Genomic DNA, 20,913 nt, shown 5'->3' with positions numbered 1-20,913 from the left:
ATCCCTATCGTCCCAGGCTCAGATCCAACCACCCGATTGTCAGTGCGCGTTATCCACGGCAAACATCCAGCCGTGGATCCTTGAGAAAAATGCCGAGCGTGCAGCTTGTTACTTGTGCCTACGGTACAGCAGTACTCAAATTTTGAAATTTGAAACTCGGCGGTACCCAATGCCACGGTAACCATAACCCCACCAGTAAATCTGAATCTGGGAATCATCTCCCTTTGCGAGTCCGGTCACCGCCCTCCCGTTACCCCCATTCTTTAAATTCGAATACTTACGCCTCCGCCGCCGATCTACGTCTCAATGCGGTTCCCTGGTCCAATCCCTCTCTTCCTCCTGCAAGACCAAAAAAATTCGGAGCCTTAGAGATCAGAGAAGAAGAAGAAGAAAGAAGAAGAATCTGAAGCTAGTCCAGGTGAGAATGGGATTCTTTTGTGTTTTCCTTCGATTTTTTGCCAGTTTTTGGCATTTTTTGGTTGATTATTTGGTCCTGGAATGGGATTCGAAGGTCGCGATGCCGGAGGCAAGGGACTGGGTGGTGCGGGGAGCAGGGGTGGGGACGAGGGAGCTCGCCGGTGGCTTCTTCATCCAGAGGGGAATGTCACCGATACCGGCGGCGAGGTCGGGACGGGTCCCCAGCCGCAGGGTGGCGGACGGCGAGGAGAACATCCCGTCGTGGGCCGTGACGCGGAGTAGGAAGAGCCCGCTGCCGGTGTGGCATCCTCGGACGCCTCTTCGGGACATCACCGTCATCGTTAGCGTAAGGAGATTTCTTTCATTCCCCCATTTTCTTGGAATCTTTGTAGAAGGACGTTTATGTGTCAATGGGATCTTTCGGAAACTTTTTCCCATTTCCTAACATTTACGATCATTTTCTTGGAATTCGTTTGCTGAAACAGTGGAATGCAAGTAGATCCTAATTAGATGGGTCATGCTTCTTTGTTTTGAAGTTGGGCTATCCATTTCTATCTTCTAAACGATTGCAGGTTCTTGAAAATTTGTAACGTGAATTTTTCATGCATGTTCTGGAATTCTCTCGCTTATATTTAGTTTTGTTTCGTTCCGTGGGATGTTTCTCTGATCCGATGATCAGATTATCAGGAGGGTTGTCTGTGATCGGATGATTAGATGGGAATTCTATGTTTTCTTTTTGACAGTTCGTTGAATTTTAATCATCAACTCATTCACATTTAGTGCAATCCGAGAAATGATTGTTTCATGCAGATATCTATTTTATTTGATTTTCTCATTAATTTTCTTCAGTTCATTGTTTGGATTGGTCTTTGTGCTGTCTCTAACGAGTCATACATTCGTCCTGTAGACCACTGAATTAATTCTTCAGATTTTTGTCGTCTCCCTGTTGACTTTTATGCTTGTAGTTTTAATTATTCCATGATAAACATATCATGGCCTTGCTTGTATGGATTTTTCTGCAATTGGAGTTATTGATTGGAAAGTTCGTACAAAAATGATATCACTATGAGAAAGTTTTTTTTTTCCTCCAATTTTTTGTTCGATGAATTTTGAAATCTTGTTTCTGCTATAATTGATTAATGCGTGGTTCATTCTTTATTGACCCATGAATTACAATTAGATGATCAGTCTCTTTTGTTGTTTTGAAGGAACAGAAGCAAATTTCCGGCACTTTAAAACATTCAGTTCTAGTTAAGGGATCGAGTTGTTATTTGAGATTTAACTGGGAAACCAGAACACTTTTATCGTGTCTCATATTTATTTGACATTTTCTGTGGGTGGTTTTTGTTCATCATGTGATGGGATTATTAGATGCGTAGTATATATTTTTGAATGGAAACATGATGTTCTTCTGGTTTTGGCATGAGAATGGATGAGTTGAGAAAACTCTATTTCTCTCATTTTATTTTGCAATCTCCTAGCAGAATATTTTTCTTCAGTAGATTGGTAGGTATTTTAGTGATTGAAGTAGGCTATAGGGTCATTACTTTGGAGATTGAACTTATCCCCCGGAGTTTTGTAAACATACATTTTTTGTGCCAGCTAATTTCTTTGCTTTACTTTTTAACTAAAATTTAATCATTTCAAAAGTGCATAGAATAGATTATGCTGTTCTGTTCGGTCTAGTTCTAATCTAGAGATGGTCAGCAGTTGGAGGCTCGATCATCAGACTTCAAGGTCTCGATCCTATGGCCACACCATTTGCATCTCGAGGTTGGCTGATGTTGAGATTATCGATGATCAGAATATTATCTCTGATCTCATACTCAAAGCTTGGTCATGTCGAGGAGCTCGTCCACAACATCTCATGCTTGGAGGTGCTGAATATTGCCCACTATCACTTCCCATCTAGGGCTGGAAGTGGGCTGGGCCATACCCCTGCCAAGCCCAGCTCAAAACTTATTTTTAGGCTTTGAGCTGGGCTTAGGCTTGAAATTTGTTGAAAAATTCAGGCTCGAGCCCAGCTTGAACCTAATTGGACTAGCCTACGACCCACACCATCTCTCTTCTCTCTCTTAATTTTTTTTTAAAAAAAAACCTAAGCCCTAACTCATTCTGGCTATGACAATGATGATGACCATTGGGTCTTCGATGATGACGATGACCTCTTGGAGCTTGAGCTTGGTTTGGTTGGTGCCAGCAATGTCAGCGAAGGTGACATCGATCTTCGTGATCTTTTGGAACTTAGATTTAGAGTGGTCGAATTCCATGGGGCCACCTCCAGGCCCCCTTGGGCATGGAAGATTAAGAAGAGATTGGTGAAGGAGAGAAAGGGGAAGAGGATGTTGCCGATGAATGTGAAGAGGCTATTACCACCAGCGCCCTCGGAGATGGAGATGTTGATTGCTGTTCATGGCAAGGATGTCAATGATTCAGGTCCTTGGGGACAACGACGGTGGTGCGGTGGCTGTCGACAGCGGTGAGCTGGAGGGCACCACCATCCTTGTTGCAGCAGATGCGCTACACCTTGCCTTCTACACCAAGGTGAGTGGGAGCCCTTGGGGAGGTTCGGGGATAGCTGGGGCTTGGGGGGGGGTTAAGAGGGATTGGGAGAAGGGACTCGAAGGTGTGGACTCCATTTGGATGGAAGTGGTTTGGGAGAAGGGACTCAACCAAGCTCTTAATTGGGCTGAATTTTGGGCTCGCACCCAGGCTAGGTCAAAAGTATACTCGAGCCCAGCTCGAAAGACAAACAGGTACTATAATTAGGCTCAAGCCTGATCTGAATTGTTTTAGATCTAGCCTGATGTCCGATCGGCTCGATGGGCCTCAGACCGGCTTGAGCTTAGTTCTAGCCCCTGCCCCCATCTCATGCTCCCTTTTGAAACATAGCTATCTGCCTCCTACTAATTGGAGAGAGAGAAAATAAATTAATTGAAGAGAGAGAGGAAGCATTAATTAAGAGAGAGAGGAGGCATTAATTGGAGAGAGAGAGGGTATTAATTAAAGAGAGGAATGTCATGGCTCTTAGGTTCTTGGATGAAAAGAGGTAGAGAGGTTGGACTGGGGCTTTTGTTATCCAGAATTTTCTTTGATTTCATTTTGTAATATTGGCCTACCTGATTTTTTTAGTGAAAACTTTCGAATTTGTTATAGCTTGCTTTTTTATATAGATTTTCTAGTAACCATCAGAATTTGAATTCATTTGAAATCTTTTCTATGATAAGGAGATTGTTACCCTGCCATATCATGTGCCTCCTATTTCTGAGCCTAAGTTGTTTTTCTTGACTCGGACGAAGGAAGTAGTCATTCAGGTTGGATATTTGGCTCTTACTTATTTTTATTCTACATGTCTCATTTTTGAGTGGCCAAAGCTTAGGCTTTCACTTTTCTTGCTTTCGAGTGGGTTCGGCCATCTTGGTTTCATACCGAGACATTCTCGAATAGTCGAGCTTGGGCTTACGTTCTTCTCGCTTTCGAGCATGCTCGGGCATCTCAGTTTCTTATCAAAGTATTTCTCGAGTGGCCATAGTTTGGGCTTCGGCTCTCCTTATTTCTAAGTGGGCTCAATCATTTAGGTTTCGTGCTTGGGCTTCAGCTTCATCTCTTCGCTTTCGATACATGGAGTGGGCTTCTGGCTCTCTTTCTCTTATTAATTCTCTCCTTTCTCAATTAATGTATCCTCTCTTTTTCTAATTAATGTCTCTTCCCTCTCTCCAATTAGTTCTCTCCCTCTCTCTTAATTAATGTATCCTCTTTCTCTCTCTAATTAATATCTCTATCCTCTCTCCAATTAATAGGAGGTTGATGGCTTGCCTCTAAAAGAGATCATGGGGGAAGCATGGGATAGGGTTGATGGTGGAGAATATTTGGCACCTTCAACTATAAAATATTATAGTCAAGCTCGTCAACATGATCAGGCTTCGAAGGTATAAGGTCACAAACATTTTGGTCATTGATAATCTCACCATCGATTTGAATTGAGATGCAAATGCTATGGCCACAGAATTAAGTCTCTGAAGTCCGACGACCAAGCCTCCAATGGCCAACCATCTCTAGATTAAAACCAGGCTAACCAGAATAGGATAGCATCCATATTATTTTTATTTTTGTTATGTTTTCTTTACTATTATTCTTCTAAAGCCCTACCTGATTTAGGCATCGGAGGGCTCGGTTGAAGCTAATCCGATGAGCTTTTTCTTTTTTTCTAGTATGTAGATTAGCATTTCTCTTTAGATCGATCAATACCTTTCAAGCTGCCATAGTTGGGTTAGATTTTGGCAGCAACAGAATGTCACTAGAAGAAGGGTTTCAGTCCTTCACCTTTCCTCATATTTTCACTTTCCTTATGTTTTGCTGTTATATGTCGATACTCGATGATGATAAATAGCAGAAAGATCCATCTCAGATCCTTCGAGCTGTAGCGAATTTGCGATGACCCAATGGTGAAGTTGAGTCCTCGACCAATCAAGAAAGGGGGGTAACCTAGATTGGGGCCCCACCGCTCCTTGTATCAAATATGAGATAAGAAGATATTGACATCAGCCAATCTAGGAAGGGGATAATGTGGATAGGGACTCCCAACATTCCTCATATCAAATACGAGTTGAGCCGATGACAATGCGATCCTCATATCAAAACTAGTTGAGCCGAAGTCTATCCTTTTATCAGATCGAGCATAAACCTGCTTTATGTACTGAAAGTAAGGAGAGCTAGAGTTGAAGTCCAAGCTTCATCCACTTAAGAAATATCCTGATATGAAATCTAGATGCCTGAGCCCACCTGGAAGTAAGGAGAGCTGAAGCCTAAGTTTCGGCCGCTTGTGAAATACCTTGCTACAAAATCGAGATGCTTGAGCTCACTCGGAAGTGACGAGAGTGGCCCAAGCTTCAGTCATTAGAGAAATATCTTGCAATGAAGCTAGGATGCCCGAGTCTATTTGGAAGCAAGGATAGCTTCGGCAACTCAAGAAGAAGATGTGTCAAATAAAAACCAATAAGAGATAGACAAAAATCCAACCCAAATGACTACTTCATTCGATTGAGATGGAAAAAAGAAAGTGGACTTGAAAGTAGGGAGCATATGATGTAGCATGATAACAACCCACCTATCATGGAAGAGATTTCAAATGAATTCAAATTCTAATATTACTATGGAATCTAGATTAGAAATGCAAGCTACAATAAATTTGGAAGTCTTTACTGGACAAAATGGGCAGACCAATATTATAGAATCAAATTGAAGCATATTCTATGCAGAAAAGGCCTCAGTCTGACCTCTCTATCTCTTTCCATCCAAGAATTTGAAAGCCATGACCCTCCCTCTCTCCAATTAATGTGCGCTCTCTCTCTTTCCAATCAATGCTCTTCCTCTCTCTCGATTAATGCCTCCTTTTTCTCTCTCTCTCTCCAATTAATGTATCTTTCCTCTCTCCAATTAGTAGGAGTAAGATAGCTTCTTTCTAAAAGGGACCATGGAGGGAGTTATGGGATGGGTTATGATGGTGGGGAATGTTTGGGACCTCCGAGCATAAGATGTTGTGGATGAGCTTCTCGACATGATCAGGCTTGGAGAGCACGAGGTCAGAGATGATATTCCAGTGAATGATAATCTCATCATCAATCAGATCCAGGATGGAAACTCCATGGTTGTAGGACTGAGTCTTTGAAGTCCGACTATTGAGCCTCCATCAGCTAACCATATCCAGATCAGAACCAGGCGGACTAGAATAGTATAATACTCCACACTACTTTTTATTTTTTATTACATTCTCTTTATTGCTATTCTTCCAAAGCCGTACCTAGCTTGGGTATCGGAGGATCTGGTTGGAGCCAATCCAACAAGCTTTTTCTTTCTTTTTAGTGTGCAGATCAACCAATGCCCTCCACGGTGCCATAGCTGGGCCGAATTTTTGCAGCAATGGACACTTATTTGGACTTTCAGCTACTTTTTTTTCTTAATAAATTGTGGTGTGCTTGATATAGAACTGATGCTTTTTGAAGTGTGTTGAACCTAAAGTGGAAAGGATTAAATAGAGTGGCAAATTATCTATTGTGTGGGTCCTCTGGGATTTTGATTTTATTGAAATTTTCAGTTTTCTGCCTGCTATGGTAATTGCATTTGCTTAATTAAGAAGTAGCATAAGAATCAAGATTAATTCTGTTTGTAATCTCCTTCTGTATTGTCCCTTTTGCTTTTTCTTCTATTATTTTTGTTGAAGTAATTGTTTTTGTATAAATTAGATGAACGTGTCAGTCTGTTCATTAAGAATTCCAGATATTCTAATGAGCTGGAATGAGGGATGGCTTTAATTTTTTAATTATTATTGCTCTTTTGCTTGAATCTATGAATCGTCTTCCATTAAAATTGTTCTATTCTTTTTTTTTTAAAAAAATATTTACTGCTTGATCTGACAAACTAATTAGCAGTGCATTGAAACTATTCTGAATGAGATTTTGATGCTGTAGGAGCTTGAGTTGGAGAGTGGGTTTTGTATACATTGATCTTTATCAAGCTTTAGATTCTGCTTAATGCTACTTAACTTTAGATGTCATATTTCTTCTTTATCACAACTCTGAATTCTAGAAGTGTAACATGGCGCACAGGTGAAGCGAACAACTACATTTTGAATTTCAGAATTTTATTTTCTTTCATACTTTAATCAATCAAGTACTATATTGATATCTTTTACGTAGTTGTAAATTTAAAGAGCCCAATCTGTTTAAACGGCATATATAGTGACCATCCTCGGGAAATGGGTGTCTTATGCGCATTTGTCACTATGTTTATCTACTTGCAATTTTGATGAAACTTATTTTGTTTCATGATCATCTGTTTTCAAACTTTTACCAGGCGGACATGACCTATTTGTGGTATTATTTTTGTTAATATCAGAGTTGAAGCGACAGAGTTATGAATAAAACATTGTTTTAATTCATGTCGCCTTTATTATTCTTATGTCACTCTTACCACTATTTTTCTTCCAGATGAGTTATACGGACTAGATTTTTTTTTTCTTAATTTATTTTGAAATTTATTAGGCCCTGGGGAGGAGAAGAATCCATTTGCGAGCACCTCAGGTTCAACAGAGGGACCACGACCGTGAAGCTACTCCAGAACCCACACTTCCCACAAATCCCTTGCCGCTGGAACCAAGCATTTCTGAACCGACTCCACAGGAACCGAATGCTTCTGAAGACACTCCGGTCAACGAATTCCTCCCATCTGATCCTTCTGAACCCTCAACTTCCGCGGTCACGAGTTTTACCCCTCCTCAAACTGAGCATCCACTGTCGACATCTTCCTCCAGTTCCCCTACTCCAGTTGAGCACCCTCCTCTGACCGTATCTATTACTACCAATCTTGCATCCAATGATTTGAACCCTACTGAGTATGAGACGAACCCATCGAGCTCAAGTGAGCATCCACTGCAGAGCTCTTCTTCTTCCGGTTCCCTTTTTCCAGCAGGCCACCCACCGCAGACCGTATGTGTATCCACCAATCTGGCACCCGATGTTTCGAAGCCTAGTGGGTATGAGAAGCAGCAGACAAGGCCAATTGAGCATCCATCGCAGACGTCTCCCTCTCCCGGTTCCCTTTCCTCAGATGAGCATCCATTGCAGACTGTATGTGTCTCTATCGATCATGCACACCTAGATTCAAAACAAACTGAATACGAGAAGAAGCTGTTGAGCTCCATTGATGAGATCGAAAGGGTCGTGATGAAAAATCTGAAGAGGACTCCGAAGGTGCCAGCCAGGAAGGTGACACGCAAGAGCACTCTTATGTCACTGCGATAATAAGTGAAACAATTCGTTTCACCAATTGAAGTGGAGAAAATTTTGGATGAGGTTCATCGTCTGATGAGATCCTTTTTCTGCCCTATCTGCTGAGAAGTCAGTAATTTTGCTGCCTTTTTCGCTATTTTAGCACCACACCTACATAGCTTCATTTGGTTTGGGGATTCTGCTGCTGGTTTTTCCTCCGTTATCCAAGTTTCTGCTGGGACTTTGGTTCAGGTTTGAGTTCGTTCTGACCTTTGTACATGTAGGGCTGTTCTCCAGTTCCGCAACGAGAGAAAGACCTCCCCGTTTCTGTTGTCGTTCCTCTTTGTTTTCGGTTTCTGTTGCTGATGCAGTGGGGATTAGGTACTGTATCTAACCTCTTAGGGCCATTCTAGGTTTGTTGCTTGAGATGGACCTTCCATAATAAGCTTTGTATCTTTCCCCAAGGCTACAAAAGAAAATGATACACTTTTGATGAATCTCTCTCTCTCTCCCCCCATGGCTATGAAAAACAATGATACGCTAGTGATGAATCTGCGTGTGCCGTGTGCTTGCACGTTTGTGGGTGTTTTTTTATTGTTCTGTTCTTTAGTTGCTAATTTTTAGATTGTAAGCTGTCCAAACATGTTTGTTCCATTAATGTGGGTCAGACAAGTTTTAAATGGAAACAAAAAGGAGTTGAGAGAACTTTGAAGGCTTCTCGCACAGCGAGAGCCGCGAGGGTTTGGACTGAGTCAAGGCACTTCGTCCAACTCCTTAAAGGCATCTATTGCTCCCTCCAGCAGACCACCAAAGACTGCCATGGCTGACTTGGGAGTCTTCTTCCCCTTCTATTGAAGACAGTTGACGATCGTGGGTGACGGTTTATCCAAGGTTAATGCCAGCAGCCATGCGGGCAAATTCACCAGATCTTCGAGGAGTGCCGTTATGCTAATGTTCTTATTTTGTTGAAGGGGATTAATGACTCTCCTTAGGAACGGGGTGATGGCCAAAAGTTTGGGTTGGAGGATTTTAATGAACTCGATTCCCAAAGATTTTAAGGAGAAAGGCAAGATGTTGAATGAGGACGAGCCCTTCTTAAAGATTGAATATAAATTAGATGCTGATATATCTCTATTTGTATTCATATTTTTTTTAATAAATATTATTGTGGATGAAATTTGTTCCGAACTGAAGGCATTGGAGCATGACGAAGCCCGATGAATCGACGGTGGTTGACCATGCAAGAAAAATTCTCATTGAAGGTGGCTCCAGTGGGGATCTTCTGATCCGCAAGTCAGATTTCTCGCAACAGAAGAGCAAGATCGAGTATTTTTTTCAGAGAAAGATGAGATGTATCTTTCGAGGTCCCTTGTTTATCTTTTTATCAGTGAGTTTGGAGCCTTGGGAAGATGAAAGACAATAAAAGATCTTTTTGTCCCTCATGATGCTTTTGGTTGTTCAAAGGCTGGAAAGTAGTATCATCTCATAGTAAGTGAAAACCATCTTCATTAATTGTTTGGGTTGACAATCAGGAGATAAGAATGGAGCTTGTTTTATTTTATTCATGGTTATTGCTCTTTTTAAATGGGATGACGTGACAGGACTATTATGAGGTTTTTTGAGGATCAACGACCAAAGTCAGGAACTAGAGGCCGATGTTGAGATCGATAGCTAATGCGAAAATCAAGGCTACCAAGGAGCTCGTAGGTCGAGGTGAAAATCGAACAAGCGCAAAGGGTATGGGCACCTGTGGGTAGAAGCCGGATATGCGGGAACATTTTCTCTGTCACCTTTTCTCTCTCCTTACTCTTACATTTCTATCACCTTTTTGTCCCGTTGCATGGTTTATAGGAGAATGGGATGAGAGGGGGAGAGGTGCACTAATTCCTCTGTCAGATTCAAGTGATCCAAGGCAATCTTTGTAATATGTGCACAGTAGATGACGCACGATTGAAAATTAATAAAATACTCAGAGCGGTGTGGCCAATAAAGACCTTTTAGCACCGACAGAGATCGAGCCTCGAGAGTCGATCATGCATTGTTGGCTGGCATACTTCGTCGTGAACTTAGCTGATGCATAGTCAGCTGTTTGGAGGGACATAACTTACCATAGAGTACCATAATTTGGTGGGACCACAAGGAGATTAACTTTTTCTGAAATATTTTGTCATAGTCGCTGAGATAACATATGATTAGGAGTAAGGATTAGGAATAAGTATTGATCAAAAATCTTTGAAGAAGAAGCCGTGGTATCTTTTCGATCGGCATCTGAGATTCGGCAATCCGACTTCAATCTCAGCTTTGCTTATCTTCGGCACAGCTGAGGCATCACCCCCAACAGTCTTAGTATTATCTTAACCTCTTCTTTTTTTAAGTGTTCCTTTAGAACACCTAGTCGATAAGCTTCTTGGCCAGCCATCAATGGAATTCAAAGAGTACTCAAGGTACATCACATTAGACAAAGCCAAAGATACCAACTTTTCCTATTACTTGAAAGGGAAGAGGTACTAACTAGTACCGTCAAAATGGGCCAGCCCAGCCCAGCCTATAAGGGCTTAAAATTTGATAGGCTGGGCCGGACTAAGCCCAGCCAAAAAATGAGACACAATATAGCTGGCCCAGCCCATGGGCCTTAAATCTCAAATGACTGATAAAAAAAATTAATCATCTGATAAAAAAATTAACATATCCTCAATTAAAAGTTGAAACATCATCAATTCAAGCATCTAGAATTCAAAAATTCAACCCAAACATTAATAAAGTAGAAATTAAAAGTTTCAAACATCATCAATTCAATAATTCATCACACCAAATCATGTAAAATACTAAAATTTAATATCCATAATAAATCATATTTCACTATTTTCATTGGTCTCTTTCTTAAGCTACACGATGAGGAGGAGAGGACGAAAGGGAGAGGAACCAACGGAGGTGGTCATCCTGCGGCGATGTGGAGGCAGCGGGGCGGCGGCGGTGGTCAGCGATGTGGGGCAACGGGGCTCGAGATTAAAAAACTAATAGGGTACTAGCTGGCAGCCTCCTAGGGATTAGAATTAGAAATCTAATAAGGTTTTTTTTTAAGATTTTTTTTAAATTTTTCATGGCCCACCTGAGCTAGTCTGGCCCAACCCATATTAGCCCTTAGATTGATGTGGGACAGGCCAAACAGGCTCAGTTATTATTTGGGCTATTCATACGGCAGCCCAGCCCACCCCATTTTTCTGGGTTGGATCGGACCGGCCCTATGGACCAAGCTCATTTTGACAGCCCTAGTACTAACCCCCCCAACAAATATAAATATGAATATAGATAAATAGATATCAAAATTAATATACATATTTCTTCTAAATAAATAAGGATACAAATTAAATATTAAGTATATATATATTTATTTGAAACAAATAGGAATACAAGTCAGATTTTACTTGTACCCATTTTTTTTGTTTGAATACAAATATTAGTCATATTATTAGAATACAAATTAGATATCGAGTAAAATTTAATGAAAAATCTAAATAAATGACATAATCATAAACAATATATATGAAATCTATATCAAGATTACAAGTAATGCACCCTAACAAGACAATGGTCAAGAAGTAATTAGTGAACTTGCATAGAGACCGATGGAACCAAAAATTTGAATTGTCGATCCGATTTGGTTAATAATAAATTATGTTAAAGATTAAAACAACTTAACTAAAATATATAACATAAAATGTTAAATGTTTTCATATTAAATATCATTATTACTTTTTAATTACATCATGAATAAGAGGAAACATGGGTTATATATTTTTAAAAATTAAAAATATGCAAAATATAAGAATATGTTAAAATATTGATTTTTTAAATGTTTAAAAAATTTTCAAAATATTATAAAGAACAAAGTGAAGTTAATCATTTTTTATTTTTTTTATCGAAAGAAGGAAGATTGGGTTTTCATAAAATAATGAGCACTACAGTATATTAGATATGACCATGCTTTATAACATGAACAAGCTTTGAATAAGTATAACAATAAACTTTAATTATATATTAGAAATCAATGTTATTATTAGCTTTAATATCCATATTCGAATTCGAAGTGTATCCAAACCCCCGAAAAAAACCTCAATATCCGTATCAGTATCCGGTATCCAGCAAAATTATAAATATATATTCAGATCAGTTTCCGAATCCAAGCAAATACAAATATTTCTGTTTACATCCAAACCAAACTGAATAATAAATTCGGTCGAATAGTACCCAACTTGTTTTCAACCCTAATCCCGCTTCAGTGCCGTTGGCTCATCATATGAGAGATTCTGGTGTTGGAACTGTAAAAGCTAGATTTTATTTCGAGTGAGAATGCGATCAAATTTGTGGTGCTGTGGGCATAATCCCCAAACATTATTGTGGAGTATTCGAAGTGATCAGTCATCCTCAACATAGCCTTTGCCCCAAGTAATCCATGTTTGTTGATGATCTCACTGACCATCTTTGCAAGTTGGGCTATGTTAGGGTTTATGTATAGGTTCATAACTTTACTCAGCTCAAGTCAGACCGGTCAATTAGAAGGAAGAATGAGGACTTTTGGTAGCAGTTTGTTTACAAGAATGCCACAGTGGTGTCACTTCCCTCCCTTGAGATTAGCCCATATACAGGGACCAGCTATTTCTGCAGCCAAAAAATTTTGACTTGGTGGAACAGGGTGCAGAAGGTTGAAGCACCTCTACCTTATCATGGTACTAGACACAAAAAAGAATCAAGGCATGATGTAGGCTCGAGCATGCATCCAAAATCCTTGAGTCTACCCCATTCTGCTAAATTCCTCATGGAGGGTTGGCAGAAGCCAAACAAGATCACGGGGCATAAATTGTTGGTCTGCCTCCACCAAAATGCGGCGGGGTGGCAAGGAATGGGTGGAAAGATTGGATCTACTTTTGTTTTTCTTTCTTAGTTCAACTATCTAGAAGGCTCTCCAGCATTTTTTAAGTGGGGGTGCAAATGAGTTGAGCCATTTGACAAGTTATTTGAGCTTGATTCAACTCGGTTATTATTGAGTTCGAGTTAAGCTCGAATAGTTTTTCAAATCGAGCTTGAGTAGCAAGATATTTGACTTAAAAACTCGTGGGTCTATTCGAATTTATATATTTTTATTTATAATATATATATATTAATACATATATTATTAATAAGTCAAAGCTCGATTTCAAGTTCGAACTCAAATTCGAGTATGGCTCGGTTGATATTTGAGCCAAATCGAATTGATCTCGAATTTTATCTATTTTTCATCGAACCGAGTTCAAGTGTGAGATATTAAGATTCAGTCGATCTCGAGATAAATTTTGAGCTCGAATATTTTAATTTGAATTGAATTCAAATTTTCAGCTACTTGATTCGGCTTAGCTCGATTGCACCTTTATTCTTGAGCACCAATTCGAGACTTATCAGAATGTCAGGTGCCAGAGGTACGGTGTAACACTGATACTAACCTGATCACAACCCATGCTAAATGGGCTAGATGTTCAAATTCATCGACAGCCAGGCCGGCCCACCACAAAGCTTAGGTACGTTCTCCTAAAGCTCAAACACTTAGGTTCGACCTAGTTCTATCCTCCCCTTTGAGGCCCCTGTAATACAGGTCAAGCAGTAGCCTTCCAAGTCTAATCCAACCAATCCCATGCTGCCTAGATGCGCCTCAGTCGCCCAGACCCCCTGTTTGCTTATTTAGGTAGAGGGTACCAACCATAATAAAACCTCACTAAAACGAGCTTCATTCCAATAGCTTTCCCAAGAGGAAATTACATGGAAGTAAGCTCCAGCATGCTTTTATACCATCCCACCATCACTATTGACTTGTGAATTGACAGCATGGTTATCACAAAAGTAACTCTCAAATCATGTCTTTTGGTTGTTGTTTATGCTAACATTAGTTAATTAAGAGATTTTTATGGTGGGAAGCCACAGTATCGATCTAATTGGGGTATCCTGGTTATAATGGTTGGTGATTTTAATTGTATGGAGGAACCTAGTGACAAAAGTGGGAGGGGCAAATCTTCCTTTGAGAAGATTGAAGTCAAGAGATTTCTAAGAATTCATCTATGCTAATGGCTTGCATGATCTGGGCTGCATAGGAGTTGGGTGCATTTGGTGCGGCAACCATTCCGAATAGGTCAAAGTTTGAGAGAGCATTGATAGAGTCTTTGCTACTAGAAATTGGATTTAATGCTTCCCAAATTACCTGGTGCATCACTTGGCTCACATATCCTAATATAATTATCCTATTTTTATTTATTCCTCTTCTCCAATTCTTGTCAACCTTCCTTTTCGTTATGAGAAATTCTAGCTTGATTATATGATTAGTCTTGGGATGTGATGCGAGATGCTTGGAGGATGCCAGTCAGGGGAAATCTTAGATATCAAGCTGGAGCTCACAAAGTCAAGACTGAATTGTTGGAAGTGTACCACAATAAGAAATATCTTCAAAAAATTGGAGGAGGTGGAATAAAAAGTTGGAGATCTTTAACCGAAGGAAGATGATTAGAGGGCTCTCTAGAAGGATGATCTTATGCCGCTTCGAGCTACTTTGTCTTCCAGCTATTCTCTTCTTTGCCAGCAAGAGACACTATGATGACAAAGTCTAGAGCTAACTAGATTCAAGAGGGGGAGTTAATACCAAGTTCTTTCATTGGATCAATGTAGGGAGATACCACTAGAACAGCTTTCACATCTAAGAAGCAATGGTTTGTTGATGGAGGACAATAATTTTATTTGGAAGGAGCTCTTCCAATTTTCAAATCTAGATGGCCTGCTAATCCAAGTATCGTGCCACTAGTCTCTATCACCCAACGCAGCCGAATACTATTTGATTTGAAGAATAAAAGGCTATTGAAATAGGTGTTACATTAAAAAAATTGAGGCCGTTGTCCGATCCTTGCCAAGGACCGGAGCTTGATGGATTTCAACAACTCTTCTTCCAGTGGTATTGGCCTATTATCTAAGAAGACATCGGTTTTGCTATCAAGCAATTCTTTTCTACTCGTTCTATGCCCCAAGCATAGAAGGGCATGCATTTTATTTACTCCAAGACAATTTCGTGAGCTCTTATTCTAAAATTCTAATGGATGTGTTTGAATGACATCCGCTTCACAGAAAAAGGAAAAGTAGTTTTTCTTTCAATATATCGATCCCGCTCATTGTGCTTTTGGCTTATATTTCATAAGCGAGGTTATTGACTTGTTGCATAGGCATTATACACAAGGCTATAGATACAGGATTATTTTTTACTTTTTATCCAAAGTGTAACCCATTTTTGGATTATGTTCTATTCATATGGGGTCTATTCTTTTGTAGGTAAATATTATAGGAAAGTTGATCAACTTTTTCATTGACCAACTTACCCATATTCTCATAGTTTTTAAGATGGATAAGTTACTTTTCCTTGGATAATATTTACCCATGAGATTGGAGAAAATCTTACCCACATAGGATAAATTCATTCCTAATATACCCTTAACTATATAATAATATTATATAGTACTTATATAATATATTATCATAATATATAATAACATAATAATATAATATATAATATATTAATATTTATAATATATTATACTATATTATTATATAATAATATTATATAATATATATTATATTATTTTAATATACTATATTAATATTATATTATATAATATTATATTATATTATATTAATGAATATAATATAATACATTAATATTTCACATTATAATATAATAATATAACAATATAATATAATATAATATGTTATAATAAAATGAAATAATATATAATAATAATAAAATATATTATATTATATTTATATAATACTATAATAATATAGTAAAATATATTATAATATACTATAATATATTATAATAATATAATAATATATAGCAATATAATAATATTATATATTATATATTATATATTATATATTAATATTTATAATATACTATACCATATTATTTTATATAACAATATATATAATATAATATAATATAATATATAAGAATAATATATAACAATAAAATAATATAATATATTAATATTTTATACTATAATATTATAAATAATAATTTAATAATATAATATACTATTATAATATATGATAATATGTAATAATGATATAATATATAATCATAAAATATAATAGTTATATAATATATTATAATAACCATATAATAATATAATATAATATACATTATATTATATTAATTTAAGATATGAATAATATAATATAATATAATATAATATCTTAATATATAATAATAAAATAATATTATACATTAATATTTTATATTATAATATAATAATAATATAATATAATGAAATAATATATAATAATAAAATATATTGTATGATATATTTATATAATACTATAATGATATAATAATATAGTATAATATATTATAATAATATAACAATATATAGCAATATAATAATATAATATATTATATATGAATATTTATAATATAATATATATAATAATATTATATAATATAATATATATTATATTAAAATAATATATAACAATAAAATAATATAATATATTAATATTTTATACTATAATTATATAACAATATAATGTGCTATTATAATATATGATAATATATGATAATGATATAATATATAATAATAAAATATAATAGCTATATAATATATTATAATAGTATAATAATATAATATATTTTTATATATCAATATATTATATTATATTAGATTATATTATTTTAATATATTAATAATTTAATATAATATATAATAATATTTATATAATAAAAGATATTATAAAAAATATAGTTAGACCATAACAACTTACCCAAGAAAATAGTAATACAAAAGAACATGGGTAACAGATTCCCAAACCATATTTTCAATGCATAAAAAAATATGAATAAATTATTTTTCTATCTAAATATTATCTGAGAAATATTTATCTAAGAAAATATAGTTGTCTAGGTAAATTTTTTACCTGTAAAAGAACGGGCTGATAAGGTCAAGTTTGAGATATAAGATGCTCTAAGTAAGATGTTTTGGTATAGCATATGATTCGGTGTATAAGATGTTTTAGCCCACATTTTAACTTCTACTTAAATCTTGAAAGATGTGGGCTTTGTAGCATAATGAAGCTATTAATATATCTACGTAGGATACATAGAATATCTCTTGAGGAGAAATCGTTTATCTTCATAATGCATCATTATACCATATAGTTTTGTTAACCATGTCACTGTCAGTACGCTTTTGCCATCTGGTACTTCGATTGCATCTTTTCATATACTAGTAATTATTGGAAAGATTTGCCATTGAGAGCTTGTTTGGACATTCTGTTGGAACATCCTGTAGAAATCGGTCTTGTTGGCATGTCCAACCTGCAATCTTCTAAAAGTCCACCCAAGTATCAGCCTATGGACGTATATATTCAATTAAAGGGGAAAAAAAAAAAAATCCAAGGAGATGTTTTTCCCTCTCCCATACGATTCAGGCTAGATGGACTGCTAGTTCATGAATCTAGTAGGAAATCAATCGAATCCTACTAAATGATCTAAGTAGGCCATAAAGTGATAAATTAATGTCCCATCCAAATGCTAAAATCTTCCATTCCCATCCTTACAGTGTGCCATAATTCCTGTTACTGCTTGTTAAACCTGAGCTTCTTTCTTCTCATCTCTTCATGTCTAGCCTCCTTTTCTCTTTCCTTTTTTTGAGGAATTCTTCTCTAGCCAATCTTATGGAGATTAATTTTCCATAACAAGTCACATCTTCTTGCATAAAATTGTTCCATCCATTAGCCACACGATCTTTCTAACTTTTATCCTCTACCAATTTATAGAGAAATAATAAGAACTCTTTGTTCCAAATTCAAAATCAAGATTCAAAGTTTCAGACATTTCCATCTAGGCCATGGATCTCCTCAACAAAATGTTATGAGGTAATCGGCCCCCCGGCACATGAAGATGCTGGTGGGGTCGTCATACGCGTAGCTGTACGCCGTGGGGCACGCCTTCTTGAACACCCGCGAGTACGCCGTCGGTCTGCACGCCTCTGGGCTCGCGAACTCCCCCGTGCAGCAGTACGCGGGCGTACCGAACGCCATGCACGCGCTCTTGCACGCCACCACCTCCCCCCCCCGCTCCACCCGCAGCGGCCCGGGGCAGCTCCGGTTCAGGTCCGACTCGCACGTCACGGGCCGGCACGAGCCGGCCCCGCCCATGGGGACCACAGACACGGGGGCGTTGTAGCCATCGACGAGGCTGACGTCGTAATAATCAATAGGACTATCGAGGGTGAACTCCGCGAGGGTGACCGGCGGGGATCCGCCGGCGCCGGCGCATTGGAGGAGTCCGCCGCAGTCGCCGGTGAGGCAGAAGCCACGGCCGGAGCTGTCGAAAGAGCAGTCGCGACGGGGCCACATGCGGCCGGACCAGCCGGCCGGGGCGTGGACGTGGGCCGACCGGCCCGGTTCCAGCTGCAGGCCGCCGTCGCCGATCATTGGCTTGCCGGCCCCCGGCTGGATCGCGGCCCAGACCGTATACGCGCAGTTATTTTTGAGGGTGAAGCCGGCGGCGTCAACACCTAGAAATTAGCAAAAAAAAAAAAAAAAACGTTGCAGTAGTTTCGGTGGAATTTGATATTTGCGGACGGGCGCATAAAACTTTCTCTGCTAGACTTTTATGCTATGCAAGGATGAAAGATAGATGCTAAGAAAAATAGAAGGGTTTGAGAGGAATTACCAGAAGAGAAACAGAGAGCCCAGAGGAGAAGAAGAGAGGCAGGAGCCATGGTAGTGATGGCTGGGGTGGCGAGTGGTATTACCGCTCGTAATGGAGTTTATACGCATACTATCTTAGTTTGATGGATTATTAAAGGGAAAAATCTCTTTGGTGTGTCCAATTCATGAGTTTGGTATTTACCTTTTTTTTTTTTTTTTTTCGTTGGTTTTGTGGGTGGGGGGGTGGTGGGGACTAACTCTAATGTAACCTGATTTTGAGAACTCCTATGAGAGAATAAACAAAGGCTGGATACAGAAATGGACAGGGACGGGCTTATCTGGACCTCTTGACTGAGACCCATCTAGCCCTCCTTTTGACAGCAGCACCGAAGGGGTCATAAGGTGGTGATTTCATGTGTCAGGAAATTTCCTTAAGCCTCAATCGCCGGTATTAGTTTTTGGGATTCCGATCAGGTCTAACCCAGCGAAAGCTAAGCCGAAATCTACGAACCAGACGACCGCTTAGCTCTTCTTGTCCCGAAGATTATTTTGGTTGTGCTGCAGACTATAAGACAAAATTTTCTAATATGTCTTGCAATCAATCATGTTTCAAAAAACATCAATAGTTACTTACCATAACAAAGAAACGTCGAGGTACTCGGAAGAATGGTAGCATTGCCACGCTCTTCTGCAGTCTCTACCATATTTTCCTAATAGTATTCTTCCAAGATGTGTCCAGGGCATGAATAAGGCTATAATTCAGCCATCTATATCACAGCAATTTGCAGAAAATGGCCACAGGAACTTTTAAAGACGCCATTGGACGAGACGTCAGCACTTTTTTAAAAGATAATGTCAATGATGACGCTAGCCAAACCATTAGGAGAGAATCTCTGCTGTTGCGATTCAAAACCATACGCGTGGAGGGATAAATAGGTTAGAGTTAGGTAAGAATTAGGATAATAAATAACTAGAAATAATTAAACAAATCTGAGTTCTAACATTATATTAACAAAATAATTGACCACAAAAGTGTAATTTATAGATAGAGTCAACAATGTACACCGAGCTTAATATTTCTTTCCTCTTGTTCACTTTCCTCCAACCTTCCGGTCCTATCCTATTGTATCATTTTATTATCTCGATGATTTGGTCGTGATATTAGTCATTGTTCTGTCACAAAACAAACAATTGGAAAAAAAAAAAAGGAAAAGAAATAATAGCAAAATTGACTGCCATTGATCCTAAAATAAATGAACCAGGGATTTTGTATTTTGTTCAGCTTGCCACAACGGGCTGCTTGGTGACTGAAGTCACCGTTTTCTTTTCCTTTCTTAATTTCATTTCCCGTTTGTTTCAGTCTATTACCTAAACGAATTGGTGGTAAGCTAATCACTGTTTTGCTCAACAAAAAAAAAAAAAAAAGGATGGCCAGTTTTCATTGAAAAAAATAAATAAATAAAAAGGCCAGTTTCAATTCCAAGCCCAGTATTTTTGAGATCCTAGTGCAGAATTTGCATTAATTTTTACTGTCTTTTCTAATGACTGAGGCGATCAGGTCATTAGATTCATGGAAGACAAGGAGAAGCTTCTAAGCATGAACACATCGGTTATGGACCAAGGCGGCCTCTTCAACTATTTAGCTTGCCACATTCTTCGGAACCCAAAATAGTATACATATCTCCCTCCATTGTTCTGACCCGCAACATTTCTTCTATACTATGAAGAATGCTTTAATTTTTAATCCTTTTCTTTCTTTCTTTCTTTCTTTGGTAGCGAGTATATCAAATTTTGTATGATCTAATGCATCTCTGTTTAATAAACAAGTAATGCTCTTTCTTGAAGAAAGAAAGTTATATCGCTTCCTGTGAGGCTCCATGAATCCTTTTCTTTCTTTGGTCAGCATAATATCAGTGTCAAGGACGTGGATGTTTGCTAATTCACAGTGACAGAATTAAAACTCTCAGGCTGTTTAGTTTGCCCTTTTTAAAAATTATTATGGAAAATTTCT

General features: G+C 38.0%; 2 protein-coding genes across 2 annotated transcripts; one reads left to right on the top strand and one right to left on the bottom strand.

The window, feature by feature from the left end:
- The first annotated feature begins 310 nt into the window (after positions 1-310).
- LOC105050229 (uncharacterized) lies at positions 311-8,706 on the top strand. Its single transcript, XM_010930165.3, has 3 exons — positions 311-418; positions 512-763; positions 7,458-8,706. The coding sequence occupies exons 2-3, from the start codon at positions 518-520 to the stop codon at positions 8,214-8,216; spliced, it is 1,005 nt and encodes a 334-aa protein (XP_010928467.1). The 5' UTR covers positions 311-418; positions 512-517; the 3' UTR covers positions 8,217-8,706.
- Positions 8,707-18,005: 9,299 nt separating this feature from the next.
- LOC105050277 (pathogenesis-related thaumatin-like protein 3.5) lies at positions 18,006-18,751 on the bottom strand. Its single transcript, XM_010930228.3, has one exon. It carries the CDS (start codon positions 18,681-18,683, stop codon positions 18,105-18,107), a length of 579 nt encoding a protein of 192 aa, XP_010928530.2. The 5' UTR covers positions 18,684-18,751; the 3' UTR covers positions 18,006-18,104.
- Between the last annotated feature and the right edge of the window lie 2,162 nt (positions 18,752-20,913).

The sequence above is a fragment of the Elaeis guineensis genome, chromosome 8 (genome assembly GCF_000442705.2).
Source record: "Elaeis guineensis isolate ETL-2024a chromosome 8, EG11, whole genome shotgun sequence".
Taxonomy (NCBI): Eukaryota; Viridiplantae; Streptophyta; class Magnoliopsida; order Arecales; family Arecaceae; genus Elaeis; species Elaeis guineensis.
This window is presented reverse-complemented; position numbering and strand designations above follow the sequence as displayed.